The sequence below is a fragment of the Lynx rufus genome, unplaced genomic scaffold (genome assembly GCF_022079265.1).
Source record: "Lynx rufus isolate CCGP_SWC_20201006 ecotype Redwood Valley unplaced genomic scaffold, mLynRuf1.p SCAF_8, whole genome shotgun sequence".
Taxonomy (NCBI): Eukaryota; Metazoa; Chordata; class Mammalia; order Carnivora; family Felidae; genus Lynx; species Lynx rufus.
In genome coordinates this window covers 117,489,632-117,508,489 of record NW_025814896.1, presented here as the reverse complement: position 1 = coordinate 117,508,489, position 18,858 = coordinate 117,489,632, and the positions used below count along the sequence as shown (strand labels likewise).

The 18,858-nt window shown below is 39.2% G+C and overlaps 1 protein-coding gene across 1 annotated transcript in view; it reads left to right on the top strand.

The window, feature by feature from the left end:
• Nucleotides 1–18,858, top strand: part of CLIP4 (CAP-Gly domain containing linker protein family member 4) — a 65,949-nt gene that overhangs the window by 38,201 nt on the left and 8,890 nt on the right. The window contains exons 10-14 of the mRNA XM_047069420.1: nucleotides 1,149–1,238; nucleotides 2,250–2,393; nucleotides 6,015–6,149; nucleotides 9,597–9,720; nucleotides 13,763–13,827. Of these exons, the coding sequence (XP_046925376.1) occupies nucleotides 1,149–1,238; nucleotides 2,250–2,393; nucleotides 6,015–6,149; nucleotides 9,597–9,720; nucleotides 13,763–13,827 (558 nt within the window). The remainder of the gene's footprint in view (nucleotides 1–1,148; nucleotides 1,239–2,249; nucleotides 2,394–6,014; nucleotides 6,150–9,596; nucleotides 9,721–13,762; nucleotides 13,828–18,858) is intronic.

Genomic DNA, 18,858 nt, shown 5'->3' with positions numbered 1-18,858 from the left:
CCAAAGTGTTCTTTATCCCAGCCAAGCTACTCATCCTCCCTGACCCTGTCTTTTAAGATTTTTTTCTTTTTGTCCATCTAGAATGCCTACCTTCAATTCTTTCTGACCATACCTCCACTGTGCTCTGGAAGAAGTCTTACCTGTCCTTCAAGACCTATCTCAGAATGTCATCTTCTCGAGACATTAATTTATCTTTGTAGCCATGATTATTGTCTCCCTTTTCTATGTTAGCGCTTATCAATAAATGCCCTCATATTTTAGTTATTTAGTTATCCCTGCTCCCTATCTATCTACCATACTGGATTGAAAAGATTCTTTCAGGCTGAGACCAGGTCTTGCTCATGTTTGTGATGCTCAGAGTATAGTTCCTCACTCCAGTGCTTCCTAAGTGAGAAGAACTGAAATGGATGCTTAATGGAATTTAGAACTGGGTGCGGTCTATTAGGTTTCCTATTTAAACAGTTTGGTTCTGGAGAATGGAAACAGAAGTCTGAATAAGGCGAAGTATTATTCATGAGCTTTTTCTTTTTTAAAGTGAGTTTGTTTGTGAGACTTGGGTGTGGTGATAGTTCAGAGCACCCAGGGCAGAGAGTGGGGAGTTTCTTACTGTCTGACATTCACTTTGATGAATAGTGGCTATCATGATTTGCAAAAATTTTTACCCAGAGTTCACTTTCTAAATAGAAAATCTGTTGTAATGGGCTTGCGCGCATATGAGTGAAGTCTGTAAGTTGTTTGCAAGTCCTAGTGGGTGGGTGGCGGTGGTGCTTCAGCTGTGAGGTTCACTCTACCTGCTGGCATTGTGCAGACACACTACTGAGTGTGCAAAGTGTCAAACAACTAGGCACCTGTGCTTTAAATGTTTTACTGTATTTAGAATTCCTTAGTGGATTGTTAAATAGGTTTAAAAGAGACTTTAGTGGTATTTGAGGAAATTGGGGTTTTCAGATGGAGAGGCTAAGAATGCATTTTTTCCCCTCTTTATGTATTGAAATATTGGTCCCTGCTGTCTGCGAATTGATTATCCAACATGTTTTCGGAAGTGGTTAAGATTTAGATAATGAGGGATGTCTGTACACAAAAAAGCAAATACATTTTCATGTTTAATGTTAAAGTTCTTGCTGAAAGTGTTTGTTTCTATGTGGTAGGATTAATGACCTCCAAAAAAGATAGTGCTTCTGAATCAACACTTTCATTGCCTCCTGGTGAAGAATTAAAACCTGTAACAGACAAAGATGGTAAGATAATTTTATAACTTCCATTCTAAAAATTTAATTTACTGATGGAACTTTAAAATAATACAGTGATAAAGCTTATAAAGGGCTCAGTTTTAAAGTTTTTAAGGAAAAAATCATTATAGTAGAAAATCATCCTTGAAAATACCTTCAGCAGCTCGTCATAAAGTATATACGTGGTTTTGGCATAAAATCCTATACTGTGCATCCACGTACACTTAAATTAGAGAGCAATCTGATTAGATTAAGAGGGAGACTGAAAGAAAATTCCCCAGTGTAGATGGCTTCATAAGAATGTTTCAAAGTTGCCTTCAGCAGTCAAATCATTGGGTGAATAGAGCATGGGTAGAAAATTCAAGAGTATTCCTGCTTGCCTTCATTAACTCAAAACATTTAAAAATTTTTTTTTCTTTCAACGTTTATTTATTTTTGGGACAGAGAGAGACAGAGCATGAACGGGGGAGGGGCAGAGAGAGAGGGAGACACAGAATCGGAAACAGGCTCCAGCCTCTGAGCCATCAGCCCAGAGCCCGACGCGGGGCTCGAACTCCTGGACCGCGAGATCGTGACCTGGCTGAAGTCGGACGCCTAACCGACTGCGCCACCCAGGCGCCCCTCAAAACATTTTAATACTATCTTTTTGTAACCTTAAATTAATAGCATTTTAAAATATAAATAGAATGGATTCTACTAAGCCATCTAAAGTGGGAGGTGAGAGAGAGTGGTGGGTAGAATAGGTAAGTAGTCACCTTCAGTTAATGATGTGACAGTACTCTTCTGTGTAAGAGTGTCCTCGTCCGGCGTGAATCGTTAAAATACAGTTGCTTGGGTTATAAAGTCTTGTCTATATGAACTACCGTATGTTTGGATGAAACCAGGCGTTTAATTCAACACTGGATAATCCACAGAGGAAGCTAAATGGAGGGTTTCAGAGGGATTTACCTGGAAAAGCATCTTAGTGGCTCATTTCTTATTTTCACCCTTCTCTGTGTTCTTTTCCTTTACCTGTTTTAGTTACCCTGCTTGGATCCGCCAGCAGCTCCTCCTCTACATCGTCTTTGGAACACAAACCAAGCTACCCCAAGAAGCTGAATGCACGTAGCAATGGCAAGAAGACAGTGAGCAAAAGCCCATCTGTCTCCTCTAGAGCCAGTGCTGGTATCTATGGCTTTTTCAACCAGGCTTTCTTGGTGTTTTTTATCTTGGTTTGTTTGTAAGTAGATTTGCTCTTTTTAAATGTGTAGAAGGAAACTTTTACTTCAGTCAGATTGAACTACTTGTCCTCTTCTGTCTTTCCCGTGGCCCCCACCCCTCTTCCCTTCGTGGGCATCCTCTGTCTCCCTGCCTTTCTCCCGGTGCCCCTGCCACTTCCCTTATCTGGACTGACTTCTTCCCTTTCTGATGCATCTAATGCCTTTGGCTCTTTAAGGGCTATTTTACAACTTTATGATAGCTCCTCAAATATGTGGAAACCGTATGGTTATTATCTTTCTTACTTCTTTTCTAATCTAGACCTAACAATAACTAATGTGGATTGTATACTTATTATTTCAGGTTCTAGTCTAAGCATTTTACACACCTTATTTCACTTAATTCTCAGAACAAACCTGTGGGTAGGTACTATTATTATCATCCTCATTTTATGAATGAGGAAACCGAGACTTAGGGAGGTAAGTCTTCGGTGCCTGATGGCGGTTTCTAAGTGGGACGCCCGGGCTTCATCCTGAGGTCCGTCTGATGCTTTCTCTGCTGCTGTTACGGTTTGCCTCCATCCCAGCTCTTCCTCATGCTCCCGGGTCTCCAGACCCCTGGTGGTCAGCCTGTAGAGAGCTGGACTGCCGCCTGGCAGCACAAGTACAGTGTAGGGCTGCTCCTGCAGTTTGCTGACCACACGGTGTCATTGGCTCAGACGGAGCCTTATGCTGGTGCTCTTCATTCTGCTGCTCCATATAGGGCTGTACATGTATTTTCATGCAATTTAATGAGGTTTTATCCCTCTGAATTTGGTTTCATACATCTGGAATATTAGCTTTTTCACCTACTTTTGTGTCATCTGCGTATATAAAGTTCGAGTCCTTGTTTAAAACTATGTACGAGAGGGTCAGAGGCTCTCCTGACAGGTTGACTGTTGTGTTGGGGCTTTTTTTTTTTTAAATGTTTATTTATTTTTGAGAGAGAGAAAGAAAGAGACAGAGCAGGAGCAGGGGAGGAGCAGAGAGAGAGGGAGAAACAGAATCTGAAGCAGGCTCTACGCTCTGAGCTGTCAGCACAGAGCCTGACGTAGGGCTCGAACTCACGAACTGTGAGATCGTGACCTGAGCTGAAGTCAACCACTGAGCCACCCAAGTACCCCTGATGGGGCTTTTTAACTCGCCCTGAGTCCTGCCCAACCTCGTGCGGCCCATAGTTCTCCAGCTGCGAGTGAGCGTATAGAAAACACTTCATAGCTGACTTCTTGCCCAAATCAGCATATATGGAATATGTTGCAGTTCACTTATTTACCTACATAGCAACCTCGTCCAGAAAGGAAATGAAGCCATTTTGGCATAAATTGTTTTCAGTGAACCTCATAATAGTTCCCAGATTCTCTTTCGAATGCTTGTTAACAGTTATACTGAACCAATATTTTATTATAGAAAATGTTGATGACGGGATTTTTTTCTCTTTAAAATACTGATTGTACGTGGTGGGGAGGGGCCCTCAGCAGTAGCACTGGCATAACACACCTACAAGCTGAAACTGTAAAAGCAGAGAACCTAGAAGTTTTGCCTGAAATTGTTCACCTGGAACCTGTATTCTCTGAGTAGATGCTCTTACCCTTTTAAGCCGTTTCTGCCCAGCCCTCTGAGGAACAGAGGTGAGAGGACCGGGCATGCAGCAGTCCCGCTGCCCTCGTTTTAGTCGCATTCATAGAAGGCCTTCTTCACTTGGGATTTGGGTTTTTGAATTACCCTTTTTGCCTGTTACAAGAAGTAGCTCTAGTGTGCCTACTTATTTAATGTTTTTCCCCTCTTTATAAATTTGAGTGGTATGTAGGCTTAGATAATAGTAGATGAAAAGAGTTGTCAATTGGAATGAGAAAGAGGAACTTGTAGGAAGGGAGGCAGAGAGAATAGGAGATCCATGAGAGAAACCCGTGTTGGGGACCCCAGGAACATCTCCCCAGGACACTTTCTTAGAGTGAGTAGATATTTCACTTTCCTGTAGGCTTGCATTTGAGGGGTGCGGATGTACGGGGAAGTTAGGGTACAGGGGAGCAGAAGGAGCAGACCAGGGGAATGGCAGAGGTAGGGGAGGAAGTCTGTGTTTTTAGCGTCATTGTATCCCATTGTTGAATGTGCTGTCCTTGGGCCATGAAATAGCCTGGGGACCCACCCGGGAACTTGGGCCCACTGCAGGGCCCGGCCTTTAATCCTGGTATGCCCTCGACTACCTGGGTACACCATGTCTTAGTTAATTTCTGAGTTTGTATCTTATCTATAATTATAATTCTACGAAGAGCACTTTGTAAACTGTGAAGTGCTGTAGAAATATTAGTTATTATGAGGGCCTAAGACTTTTTAGTATAGCGCTTTTTCCAGACCTTCCTTCTCTCTGGGTTTATGTTCCTCGTTTGTTGCCATGTCTTTAGTCTCTCTCCCTTTGGCAGTGTGATTAACCCTCTGTCCCCTGCCTTCCCAGATTATAGCTATTCAGGTCTGTTTATGGACTGATGGGAGAAGCCTCAAGGGCCCACTTTTTCTCTGTTATATCAGAACAGCTTTCTAGACAGTCTTTCTCTAGGACTTCCGATGTTTCACAGTGGGCATTTCAGGGATTAGGTTTGAATCAAGGGGAGGGGGAGTGGTTTCGTTTCTAATAAGGAGATCAGTTGGAGGTAATTGGAAACTTACAGCAATTTTCACTTTGAAATCACCTTCCTGTATGTATATTATACACTGAGTTCCAATGAATTAGTTTCTAATTGTAGCATCTTAGTAGAATAGGGATTGGTACACTACAGTGCGTGGGCCAAATCCAACCCACCACCTATTTTTGTAAAGTCGTATTGGAACACGCCATGCCCGTTTTGTGTCTGCGTGCGTTTGTGCTGCAGTAGCAGAGCTGAGTCGTCGTGACAGAGACGGTATCGCCCGCACAGACTAAAATCCTCCCTCTCTGGCCCTTTACAGAAAAAGCATCCTGGCCTCTGCTCTAGTAGAGCGTGCCCCGGGCGATCTGGATAGGATGGATACTGTACCAGGAACCATGTGTATTAAATTCCCATGGCAATAATTTTTTTCAGGAAACCCTTCAAAAATTTTTTGAATATATTGACCTCACATGTGAGAGCCATGCTTGTAGATGATGTATATAACGAAAGGTGTCACGGGGCACCTGGGTGACTCAGTCAGTTGAGCCTCTGACTTTGGCTCAGGTCATGATCTCATGTCTCGTGAGTTCGAACTCCACGTTGGGCTGTGTGCTGAGATCCTGGAGCCTGCTTTGGATTCTGTGTTTCCCTCTCTTTCTGCCCCTCCACTGCTCATTCTCTCTCTCTCTCTCTCTCTCTGTCTCTGTCTCTCTCTCTCTCTCTCTCTCTCTCAAAAATAAATAAACATTAAAAAAATTAAATAATGAAAGGCATCATATGTTGAAATCTTCAACTAGTTAGACTGGTTAGAATACATAGTGGTTTTTTGGCTAATATGCTTTTTGAGTTTGTTTGTTTTTTTTCCTCCCCTTTTTCGCCTGCTCTTTTTCTGCCCTTTCCCCTTCCTCCACCAACCAATTAAACAGGTTTGAATTCCTCAGCAGCATCTGTAGCAAATAACAGCCGCTCTTCTGGAGAGCTCCACCTGGGAGATCGCGTGCTGGTGGTAGGCCAGAGAATTGGCGTCATTAAATTCTTCGGGACAACGAACTTTGCTCCAGGTAACTTGTCTGTGCGTTCTTTGCTCAGTTTGCGTGCTTTAGAATACAAAAGTTTTAAAATTTTACATGGGTAAAACTTAACTGTAGAGAATTCTTGATTAACAGTTGTCGTGGATGTTAGCTCTGGCACCGAAAAAGCAATACAGTGATAAAACCACGGACTGTTTGTACTCAGGTTGACTCTTGTCCATAAATTTTCCTCGCCAGCTGTGTTTTAAATTGTCTGGTGTTAAAATTAGTTGTTATTCTCCCAACTTGACTTTCACTGATTGCCAAGCGTGCTAAATAACAGAGAGAAAATATTAGGATTAGATATTTGCTAAGGATAATCTTAAAATGAGTTCACGGCATAGAGCATTTATCAGAGTGGCTTGGAGAGAAAAGCCAGCAGCAGGGTTTAAGGGAAAATGAAAAAGCTTTTGTGCACCCTGGGACCTTAAAAACACACGTTTGTGTATTTATATATTCATTCCAACCTAGACTTAATATTGTGTTTCCAAAAGTAAAGATTAGCTTTCTTTTGCATTTTCAGTGATTAAAAAAATTTTTTTTAATGTTTATTTATTTTTGAGACAGAGGAGACAGAGCATGAACGGGGGAGGGTCAGAGAGAGAGGGAGACACAGAATCCAAAGGAGGCTGCAAGTTCTGAGCTGTCAGCACAGAGCCTGATGCGGGGCTCAAACTCACGACCGTGACATCATGACCTGAGCCGAAGTCGGACGCACATTTTCAGTGATTTTAATTTCAAATGTAGAAGCCAGTTGAGTGAAACCATGTTTGTATGTTTTAAATGGCAATATGCTATTTTGACACATGGTGGCATTGCAGCATTTGAGGAAAAGGTTACCGAGACCACTGATTTTAAGTTTGTAGCATTCTGTCAAGAACTGTGAAGGATCTGAGATTTTACCCCACCTGTGTAGTTGCCACAGCTTCATAGATGCTGATGGAAGACTTTAGGCTCCTGATTCAGACACAGCCCTTTCATACTCACAGCAGCAGCAGAAACCAGTGTGTCAGCATTTTCCTACACTTGCTCCCTGAGCCCCCGTTCCCAGGGGGTGACACCTGCACACGCAGTGGTTTATGCTAACAGGAGAAGGGCCCTGAGCATAAGGGATCAGAACCTCTGTATTAGACAGCAAGCATGCCTGTGTTTTGTGTGGGCCGGCCGCCCACACACTGTCTCTGTCCTCCAAGGTTGCCCTCTGTGCAGACATCCATGGAAAGACAGGAAGTGCCTCTGTTCATAAAACATGCAGAAACATGAGCGAGCCATGGAGAATTGTCTCCCCGCACAGACTTTTTCATTATACCACTTATAATTGCAACCCAGCTAATTGATTTGAGATGGGCTATGTGTTGTATAATTCATGTCTCTCATAGGTCTCCAGGTAGTAATTGAGATTAGTTAGGATGGTCTTAATATAGTTCTCAAATAAAAACCTAAGAATCCCAAAGGTAGGGTATTTTTTTTTTTCACAATCTCCATGTCTTTGGAGTTCCCTTTCTCTCTCTTAAACAAGGTTAGAATGGTTTGATTCACTGGCTACAAGTCATTGTTTTCCATTGACTTTTCATTTTTCAATTCCTGATTTTAAGCATTTAGAAGTGTGGGAAGTCATAAGAAAACATAGAAGTTGGAAACTTTTCTGTTGAAGTCATTCTGTCTTTTTAGAAAGTAGTAGCATGTGTTTCTTGTGGCATCAAAATTTCAATCAGTCGGTGTTAGGGAACGGTGCTACTATCGAGGCTTTTTACCGAGTGTAAGATCTAGGCCTGAGGGAGGTCATTTGGCCTCTTTAGCCTTTTCTATTGGAAAGAAAATGACCATTTGAGTGGGAAGCGATACATACCATTACCAGACTGTGTGTACTCACAATTGCTGGCACTTGTCATAATGTCTTTCTGTGGTATGTTACCCATTTTCAAGAGTCATATGGTAAACATGTCCCCGTGATGTGGTATGTTAAAGTGGGAACACTGTAACGGTGGCACTCAGAGAAATAAAAATGGCAACCAGACAACCCTGGTTAATGACATTCAGAAGTATGATGCTCTATTCCCAGAGCATGAGTTTGACTAAGCAGTAGGTTTGTATGCATTACTCGCACGCTGTTTAAGTATGGAAGACAGTGGTCGTGCATTAGTCTTTTCAACACAAAAGTATCTAGAAATGGGCTCAAGTGTCATCTTTTTGAACATGAGAGGAAAAGACTGAAGAACTTCTAGGTTGTCATTTTTAAGGGTATATTGGCTCTTTGAATTCGTAATCTGAAAGAAACAATATTTTTGTATTCTAATTTGCAGTAAATTTCTCAATGTCTGTGTTTTTATTTTTTATTTGATGATTGTAAGAGGCCAAAGGCAATTACTACTGTATTCTCCTTTTAAATAAAAACAAATGGGCCATTAGACACTTAAAATTTTTTTTAAATGTTTATTTCTTTTTGAGAGAGAGAGAAAGAGGGAGAGAATGAGCGGGGGTGGGGCAGAGAGAGAGGGAGACAGAATCTGAAGCAGGTGCCAGGCTCTGAGCTGTCAGCACAGACATGTTTGAACCCATGAACCATGACATCATGACCTGAGTGGAAGTTGGACGCTTAACCAGCTGAGCCACCCAAGTGCCCCTAGACCATTAGACACTTTTAAGTGGTCTTGGGGTACCCTCAACTTGAGAATCCTTATTCTAGGAGTATATATGTCTATACTTAGACTAGGAGTATATGTCCATTTACATAATTCTTACCACACTAAAAGCAACCTCACTGCTTTAACTTTAGGCTCTCTAGAAAAGGAAGTCCTATAATTTTCCTCAGAGCTGTCCCTTTTATATACTTAAAAGCCTTTTAGAGAATTCTTCCTGCTAGGTAATCTAAATCTTTTCGCTAAGGTTGAATATGATTTTTCTTTTTACCCTGGCTGGGGAAAAAAAGAAAAGAAGAGTCACCATGAAGTCTTGTTGTATTTTCCGTATTACTTTTGACCTTCTTTAATTATTTAAGAACTGTTTGTGGTGTTGTAATGTTGGGAGGATAAAATGAAAATATTATATGTTCATTTTATGATTTATACAGCTCAGTATTTTTTTGTGCTGTACTTCTCTCAAACACACCATATTCCTGAGTCAAGGACGGTTTCTTTTTCATTATAGCTTTTAGATACATTTTGGCCATACACTACTTGCATAATAGCTAATTTGTGCCAAATCTGTGTATTTTCTCTCTCTCCTTTAACATACATAATTCGGCTTGTGAAATGTTTTTCCTGTTTATTTTTTTAAATTTTCAAATTTTATCATTTGAAAACTCAACGATCATGATGCTCTTCCATCATTTTGGTCATATATGAAAATGTCAACCCATCCAGGCTTTGGGTTTTTATAATAGCATAACAATTTTGGACACAGTGCAAATGCTTTTAAAATTCAATATTCTTGTTTTAGGATATTGGTACGGTATAGAGCTTGAGAAACCCCATGGCAAGAATGATGGCTCAGTTGGAGGTGTGCAGTATTTTAGTTGTTCTCCGAGATACGGAATATTTGCTCCCCCATCCAGAGTACAAAGGTGAGAAGGATGGCATTTATGCTTATTCACAAGGCCTTTTTGTAATTTGCAATGGTTTATAGTGAGAGTTCCTCGTTTTGTATTAAAGACATGCACTGCACTGACTACAGCTCGTGTCTTCTTTCAAGGGGTTAACCAACCACCTTCTTCAGAGAGAAGGCTCATGGAAAGCTAAATTTGCTTTGCTGAGGATTTGCAATTTTAAAACCCTCCTTTATTCCTCATTTGCAAACCCTATGAGTATGTGTAGGCTATTAGAAGTGGCGTTTGCTGCTAAGAACAGTGAGAGCAGCAAGCTTAATCTGTCATGCAAACAAAAGTAAAAATGCTCTCTGATTGCTTCAGTCACATCCTAACTACATTAAATTTCCTGCCAGCAGGCACCCCATTCATTCTCCTACAAACCTAATGGAACCAAAATGGCTTTTTCCTCTGATTTCTTTAGTTTTCAAAAATAGATAGGCAGTAGATCTTTGGGGGAAGTGAAGCTTTAAGGATTTATATATAATATACCTCCTCAGTGTTTCTCCTTAAGATGGTACACTTTTGTAGCTGCTCACTCTGGCTTTAAAAAATTAAGTTGAGCAGAAACAAGTTCTTGTGAAATTCCAGGTACCATTATGGGAAATGACTTATGTGCTGAAAGAAGTTGGCTTGGCGTGCTTCTCAGTAGATGGGAAATGGGATACTAATCTTTAAATAGGAAATAACATCTATGGTGTGATCACGTTCATGAGAATGGATCGGCCATCGCATCCCGAGAGTCCCATCTAGTTCCCTTCTAGCTAGACTGTGTGACTGCCTCCTGGCACATCTTATCGCTTTTATGTCTGTTTTCCCCTTCACTTTGTTTCTCTTAATAGCTACATGCAATTTTTATATTAATTTCCTTCTTTGATGTATCTGATACAATTTTTTTCTTATTATTTATGACAGAGTATTGAACATATATAATGCTTTGCAGTTTATGAAGTAACTTCAATTAAATGTTGTTTCATTTGATCCTAATAAGTATTTGGTCAAGCAATCTGGAAAATAACAGTAACTGTGACAAAAATTTATTGAGCATTTAGTAAATGGTGTGCTCTGTACAGTGTATTTTAGACGCATATTTCAAATCCAGTGAGTTGTAAGGTATTATGATTATTTTATTTTGCCAATGAAGAGAAGTTTCAGGGAGAAAGTGACTTAGCTAAAGTCATATAGTGTAGGGAAGCAAAAAGTTTCCTCTATCCTCTTAGGGTCAGTAGCTGAGTGGGGGGTGGGATAGGGTGTCTGTGAACTAGATTGACAGCAGATAGATTAACAGGAGAAAAGGCATACAAATTTATTACATTTAAATTTGCCAGCACCTGGGCACCACAGAAAGAAGCGAATACCCAAAGGAGTGGTGAGATTGGAGAGCTTATAGACCATCTTACTGGGAGAAAGGCCTCTGAAGGGAGGGCAGCTGGTTTTCTGGAAAGATAACGGGCCCTTAGGAAAATGGGTGGGAGGTGAGATAGTTGGTGACAGCGTCTCTCTGGGTGTGGCGTTAACTTCCCGTCTCCTCCTCTGGGATGCCAGTCTGTCTTCCCTGCTTGATGTAACTTGGGGAGGGCAGAGTCCTTCTCTTTGGAGCATCTGTTTTAGGCTGATAAGGGGAGTTCAGAGAAAGCCTCTTCCCGCATTCGTCGATTCTCAAATGTCTTTAGTTCAAAATAATCCTTATGGCAGAGCAGCATGTTTGGTAGTGGCTCATTTTGGTCTCTCCTACACTAGTTAATGACGGAGCTGGACTCAGCCTGGGTTTGTTGTTTTGTTGTTGTTTTTCCTAAGCCCTTGCTTTTAGGTAGTTTGCTGTTTTTTGGTATGTGCCTTATACATAAAGAAAAAGAGATACTAGCCAGTGAACAGTACTTCTATCATCGGGTCAGCACGGTTTAGAGCTCCGCATGTATCGTTCACTCCTTTGCAGCTCCCTGTGGGTCAGGTACTGTAATGCCCCTGTCTCACAGGTGGGGAGATGAAGGCACAGGGAACTAGTAGGCAAGTGTGCACAGCTTTCAAGTGGGAATTTGAACCCAGGTAGTTTAATATCAGAATGTGTGTTCTTAACCAGTACCTTGTGACGAGTAAGAGAGAGTTGGTGCCTTTCTTCAGAACTGATGTCTTATTTATGATTCATTTAGGGTAAGATCCATGCTAAGTCCCCAGTCTTCTGGGTTCTCTTATTACTTTGGACAAGTCTCCATTAACACATTGCTACAGTCTCTTACAAGTTTTGTCTCCTAGTCCTGAGGACCGGGGTTCTTCATTTATATTTGATTGCCCAGAGGACATGGTTGGGCATATTTTGGGCACAGTAGATACTGACCAAATCTAGGGCAGTGTTTTTCTTATGCTATGACAGTTTTTTCCCCCTTTTATATTGTGAAGCCACTGTCTCTCTCATGTTCGTGTTCTTTTTCTTGCTTTGTTTATAGAACACACGGTTTTTACCTTTTTTTCTTCCTTGCCTTCTATTTGGTCGTCTTTAAGGTGATTCTTTTAAAAGCAGCCCCCTCTTCTTAAAAGATACAGGGCTCTCTCTCTAAATGAACTGCTGTCTCGATCCAGCTGTCTTCCTGTCATCTTCTGATTGTCTCATTCATCATCATCGAATACTATTAAGTGTCTTTTAGCACTTTGTGCTGTGCTAGGCATTCTATAAGCAAATAAAACAGACATGGTCCCTGATTTTGAGGAATTTCTAATTTAAACCAGCTTTGGAGCTCTTTAAAGACACCACTGATCTCCAAGAGGAAAGAATTTTAAACTAGGGACTGCTTGAGGACAGTCTTAATGAAGTGGTGACCAATCACAATTTCACTCTTCCCAGATTGTAGCTGGCTCTTTCCCCCTGCTTTGCGTTAAAAAGAATGTGCCTCCTGTCTGAGAATCTCTGCACATGTTATTTCCTGTGCTTCAATAGCTTTCTACTATCACCCAGCTTTCATTTAGTTAATACCTTTTCTTCCATTAACATATAAATCAACCTATTTCTTTGCAGAAATTCTAAGAAAACTTACTGACTAGATCTGATCTGCTCTCTCTGCCTGCCTCCCTGTTTTTGTCCAAGTGGTCTTCCTCATCACAGTATTTTCTTATTCTTAGTTCTCACCATTATAGGTACTTATTATTAATGAACTGATCGCTTTTAGAATTAAGTTCTTCTCAACTATCCATCACCACCTGATTATCCGTCCTCTTCATCAAGTCATAGTCTTTGCGTTCAGCAATCTCTCACTGATTGCTGTAGTGTGTATGTCAAGTAAAAATGATGCATGTGAATTGCAAGGTGGAATTGCAAATATTGTGAGAGTTGCAGGATTTCTTGATGGTGACCAAGTGTCCTGGAAGAAGTGATTGACAGAAAGAAGGCTTTGTGGGTTAGGTCAGTAAACAACTGAAAGAAAACGAGACTATTAGGATTGGCTTTTAAAAAAATAATGATTTGAAAAAAAAAAAAAAAAAAATAATGATTTGAATATCAAAAAATACAGTCCTGTCAGGAAAGTTACCTTTGTGGTTGTGCTTGGGGTCAAATAGAAAGTAAAAGACGTTGAGTTGTGTTTGGTTGTGCAATTTTATCAGAAAATCACATACGTACACAGACTGAGTCAGTATTTGATTTTCAATTTAAAAATGTGATGTTTTTACAATTCTAATTGAACATTTGTTAAATTTAATGTAAGACAAATTTATTTCCATATTATTTAGTTTCATCTTTGAAGATAAAGTTCCAGAGAAATAAAGTCAGGTCTCTGTTGTAAGTGAATTCACCTTAAGTCATCTTTTTCTTCATTAACCATCCTTAAACAACAAGGGGCTCTTGTATTTTATTACTGCCTGTATCTGATGCTAGCTTGAAGTTCCTTTCTGATAGATACCCAATGCATGTTTGTTGAATAGTGAACTAAGAAATAACTGTTGTTGTGAAAACCTCACTTGAGCGCCAGTCTTAAATCTGAAGACCTGCTGTTTCTTCTAATGAGGCTTACGGTACTTGTTTTATTCACAGGGTAACAGACTCCCTGGACACCCTTTCGGAAATTTCCTCGAATAAACAGAATCATTCTTATCCTGGTAAGTTTACACAATTTTATGTTCTAATCGTTGTTCCTTTGCTTTTATTTATTGAAAATTTTTTATTGTGAAGTATTTGTGTATACAAAAGGGCATATAAATGTATTCATACAGTTACTGTAATGATAAAGCAAACATCTTTTACCCGTCTGCTAGGTGAAGATGACCTGTACTGGGGGGGGGGGCCTCTGAGTGTCCCCAGCCTCCTCTGCCTCCCTTTTCATATACTTTGTCCTCAGGTTATGAGTCTTGAACTTTATGTTCATTATTCCCTTGACTTACTTTATATCTTTATCACCCATATATAGATGTATTAATAAATAATATATATTAGGAAATACATATGTATTTGATTGTCATTGGCTATTTTGTTAGTGTTCCACTGAAACATAGTAGTTATTCTATATTTGATGGATATTTGTGTTATGTCCGTTTTTGGCTTGTTTTTTTTTTACCGTTACAAACTAGACCATTGTACACATTTGCAAACGTTTCCCTAGGATGCCCAGGTATGGTCTGTCCATATCTTCACCCTCCCTGGGCAGTGCCGGACTGTTGGCAGAGCACATGCTCATGAGCAGGGATGACATCCCCTGCTGCTCTTTACTTCCCCAACACTAGTCCTTCTTGATTTAGAACTCTTCACCCATCTGATGGATTTAAGCTGCATCTCGTGGTTTTAACTTGCATTTTCCAGATTACAGATGAGGTCGAGCCTCATGTTTACGAGCCATTTGCATTTCCTCTTTTGTGACGTAACTGTTCAAGTCTCTTGCTCCTTTTTCTTTTGGTTGGTTTATCTTATTCATTTGTAGGTTTCTTTCTATACCTCGGACACTAATATTTTGCTAGTTTTGTGTGTCGCGAATACCTTGCTTGCCTGTCTGGTGTCTTTTGATAAACAGAAATATTTAAATTTTAAGTAGTCAAAATAGGAAGCCATTATGTTTTCATGTTTTATCTTAAGAAATCTTTTTCTGAGGGCATTTGGATGGCTCAGTCAGTTAAGCAACTGACTTCGGCTCAGATCATGATCACGGTGAGTTCAAGCCCCACATTGGGCTCCGTGCCGACAGCTCAGAGCCTGGAGCCTGCTTCAGATTCTGTGTCTCCGTCTCTCTCTGCCCCTCCCCTGCTCATGCTCTGTCTCTCTCTGTCTCCAGAAATAAATAAACGTTAAAAATTAAAAAACAAAAAAAGAAAACCTTTTCCTGGAACAGACCTCACACAGATATTTTCCTGTACTGCTTTCTAAAAGTTTTGTATTTTTGCCTTTCATATTTGTCAGTTCACCTGGAATTTTGTGTATGGTAAGGGCCTAATTTCATTTTTTTCGATAGGATAGCCATCTGTGAAAGAGTGATTTGTATAATACCAGTCCTTAAAAATTTGTTGAGATTAATTTTATGGCTTATGGATTTTCACCATTATAATAGGTGTGGAGTAGTACCTCATTGTTTCCATCTGAAGTTCCCTGATGGTCTGTGATGTATTAGTTTGCTAGGACTAGCATAACAAAGTACCACAGACAGTGTGGCTTCAACAAATCCGTTTTTCTCAAAATTCTGGGGGCAAAATCAAGCTGTTCACAGAGTTGGTTTCTTCTAAGGCTCACGCCGTGCCTCGTGGATGGTGGTTTCCTCCCATGTCTTAGCATAGTCTTCCTCCATATGTGTCTGTGTCTTAATCTCTTTTTATAAGGACACCAGTCATGGATTAGGGCTGACCTGTATGCCCTGATTTTAACTTAATTGACATTTTAAAGGCCTGGTCTCCAAACACAGTCACATTCTGAGGTCCTGGGGATTAGGATTTCAACATATGAATTTGGAGGCAGGGGCACAATTCAGCTGACGACACAGTTCAGCTGATAACACAGTTGAGGATACTTGCATATATTTGCCATCTGTATATTTTCTTTTTTTTTATTAATTTTATTTTTTAAAAATTTACATCCAAATTATTTAGCATATAGTGCAACAATGATTTCAGGAGTAGATTCCTTAATGCCCCTTACCCATTTATCCCATCCGCCCTCCCACAAACCCTCCAGTAACCCTCTGTTCTCCATATTTAAGAATCTCTTATGTTTTCTCCCCCTCCCTGGTTTTATATTATTTTTGTTTCCCTTCCCTTATGTTCATCTGTTTTGTCTCTTAAAGTCCTCATATGAGTGAAGTCATGTGATTTTTGTCTTTCTCTGACTGACTAATTTCACTTAGCGTAATACCCTCCAGTTCCATCCACGTAGTTGCAAATGGCAAGATTTCATTCTTTTTGATTGCCGAGTCATACTCCATTGTGTATATATATACCGCATCTTCTTTATCTGTTCATCCATCGGTGGACATTTGGGCTCTTTCCATACTTTGGCTTTTGTTGATAGTGCTGCTGTAAACATGGGGGTGCATGTGTCCCTTCGAAACACCACACCTGTATCCCTTGGATAAATGCCTAGTAGTGAAATTGCTGGGTCATAGGGTAGTTCTAGTTTTAGTTTTTTGAGGAACCTCCATACTGTTTTCCAGAGTGGCTACACCAGCTTGAATTCCCACAATCTGTATATTTTCTTTGGTGAATTGTTCATTCTGGTCTTCTGCTCATTTATAAATTGTGTTCATTGTTTTCTTACTGTTGAGTTTTAAGAGTTCTTTGTATATTTTGAATGCTAGACCTTTATTAGAATGTGTTTTGCATATCTTTTCTCTAGTCTGTGGCTTGTCTTTTCATTGTCTTAACAGTCTACACCAGGGTAGAAGTTTTTAGTTTTAGTAAAGTCCAACTTAACATTTTTTTTCATGGATTATGCTTTTGGTGTTGTATGTGAAATGTCATTGTTAAACTCAAGTTCATCCTGATTTTCTCCTGTGTTATCTTTTTAGGAGTTTTATAGTTTTTTGTTTCCCATGTAGATCTATGATACATGGAGTTAGTTTTTGTGAAAGGTGTGAAGTCTGTCTGGATTCTTTTTTTTTTTTTTTTTTTTTTGTATATTTTAGGACTGTTCGTTAAAAAGTCTATCCTTTCTCCATTGAATTGCCTCTGCTCTTTTGTCAAAGATCAGTTGACTGTGTGAGTCTATTTCTGGGCTCTCTCTTCTGTTCCACTGATCTGTTATCTTTCACTAATACCACGTTGTCTTAATTAATGTAGCTTTATAGTAATTCATCAAGTTTAGTAGTGTCAGTCTTCATGGTCTTCTCCCACAACATTATGCTGGTTATACTGTGCCTTTTGCTGGTTGTACTGTGCCTTTTGCCTCTCCATATAAACTTTCCAATTAGTTGATATCCACAAAACAATTTGTTGGGATTTTGATTGGGATTGCATTAATTATATAGATCACACTGAGAAGAACTATCATCTTAACAATATTGAGTCTTCCTATCCATGAACATTGAATCCATTTATTTAGATCTTATTTGTTTTTTCATTAGAGTTTTATAATATTCCTCTTATAGATTTTGTAAGTGTTTTATTAGATTTATACCTAAATATTTCATTTTTTTGGTGTTAATGTAAATTGTATTGCTTTTTAAATAATTCTTTTTACATTATATCAGCTTTCTTTTGGTCAAATAATTGCTTTTCTATTAGTTGTCTTATAACTTTTCTACATCCTATGCTTTTGGAATACTTTCTAAATAGAATATGGTTGGATTTCACTTGTTAAAAAATACGGTTTGACAATGTTTTCCTTTTAATCTGAGAGTTTCACCTAATTACATTTATTGTAAATACTCATATATTTGGATTTATTTATGCTGTTTTCAATTTTTTCAATTTTTATACTTGTTTTTCTTTCTTGACTTTATTCTAGTTACATTTCTTCCTTTTTTTTCATTCCATTCTGTACTTGAATGAAAGTTGTGAACATACTTGTTAGTAATTACTATAGGTGCTTTGACATACATACCTAGCAAAGTCTACAGTTAAGCATTATATGTACTCTTTCCCAAATGACACAGAATTCTTAGAAACTGAGTTATTCATCTATTTGATTTCCTCCCCAAATTTTGCATTATTATAATAGCTTTTTTAAAGTTTATTTATTTATTTTGAGAGAGAAAGAGAGCAAATGGGGGAGCGACAGAGTGTGGAGATGAGAATCCACGCTCAGTGTGGAGCCCTATGTGGGGTTCCATCTCCAAACTATGAGATCATGGCCTGAGCCAAAATCAAGAGCCAGATGCTTAACCAACTGAGCTACCCAGGGACCCCTATTTATAATGGGTTTTTTGGTATAATTAATAACCAATATTTAATTTGCTCATGTATTTACCAGTGTCATTAATCTTCAGAACTTTAACTTGGGATATTCCACTCCTACCACGTGTATATTTTTTGAAATTTCTTTTAGAAAGTGTCTGTCTCTCATGTTTTTGTCTTTTCTAATAATAGTTTTATTGGGTAAAAGTAAAAATTGGTGAAAATTTGAGTTTGAGAGATGTTTTCTCGTTGCACATTGACAGTATAATTTTACTATTTTCTATCTTCTGTCACTTTTTTTGTGAAGTCTGTGAGTCTATGTAATCTATACTGTTGTAGGTAATTTGTCTTTCTTTTTGATTGCTGTTAAAGATCTTCTCTGTTTCCTTTGTGTTGTACGGTTTCACTATGACGTGTCTAGAGGGAGATTTCTTTTCATCCTGTTTGCTATCATGGGTCTTCCTGGATCTGGGAATTACTATCTTTGATAAATTCTGTAGAACTCTTGTCTGCATACTTAAAAAATATTTCTTCCTTCTATCTCTTTATTATCTCCTTTGGAAGCTCTGATGAGTAGTGTGGTAGACTTTCCCATGCCTCTTTCATATTTTTCACATTTTAGTCTCTCTGGACTGCATTCTAGACAACTTCAGCTCTGTCTTCATGTTTCCTGATTCTTTCTTCAACCATGTTTATTATGCTGTTTAATCCACCCACAAAGTTTTTAGTTACAAAATTTGCATTTCTTGTTTCCTTTTCACAGCTGTTTTGTTGTCACTTATTTTTGCTTGTTATTTCCCCATGTTTTTTCTTTTATCTCTT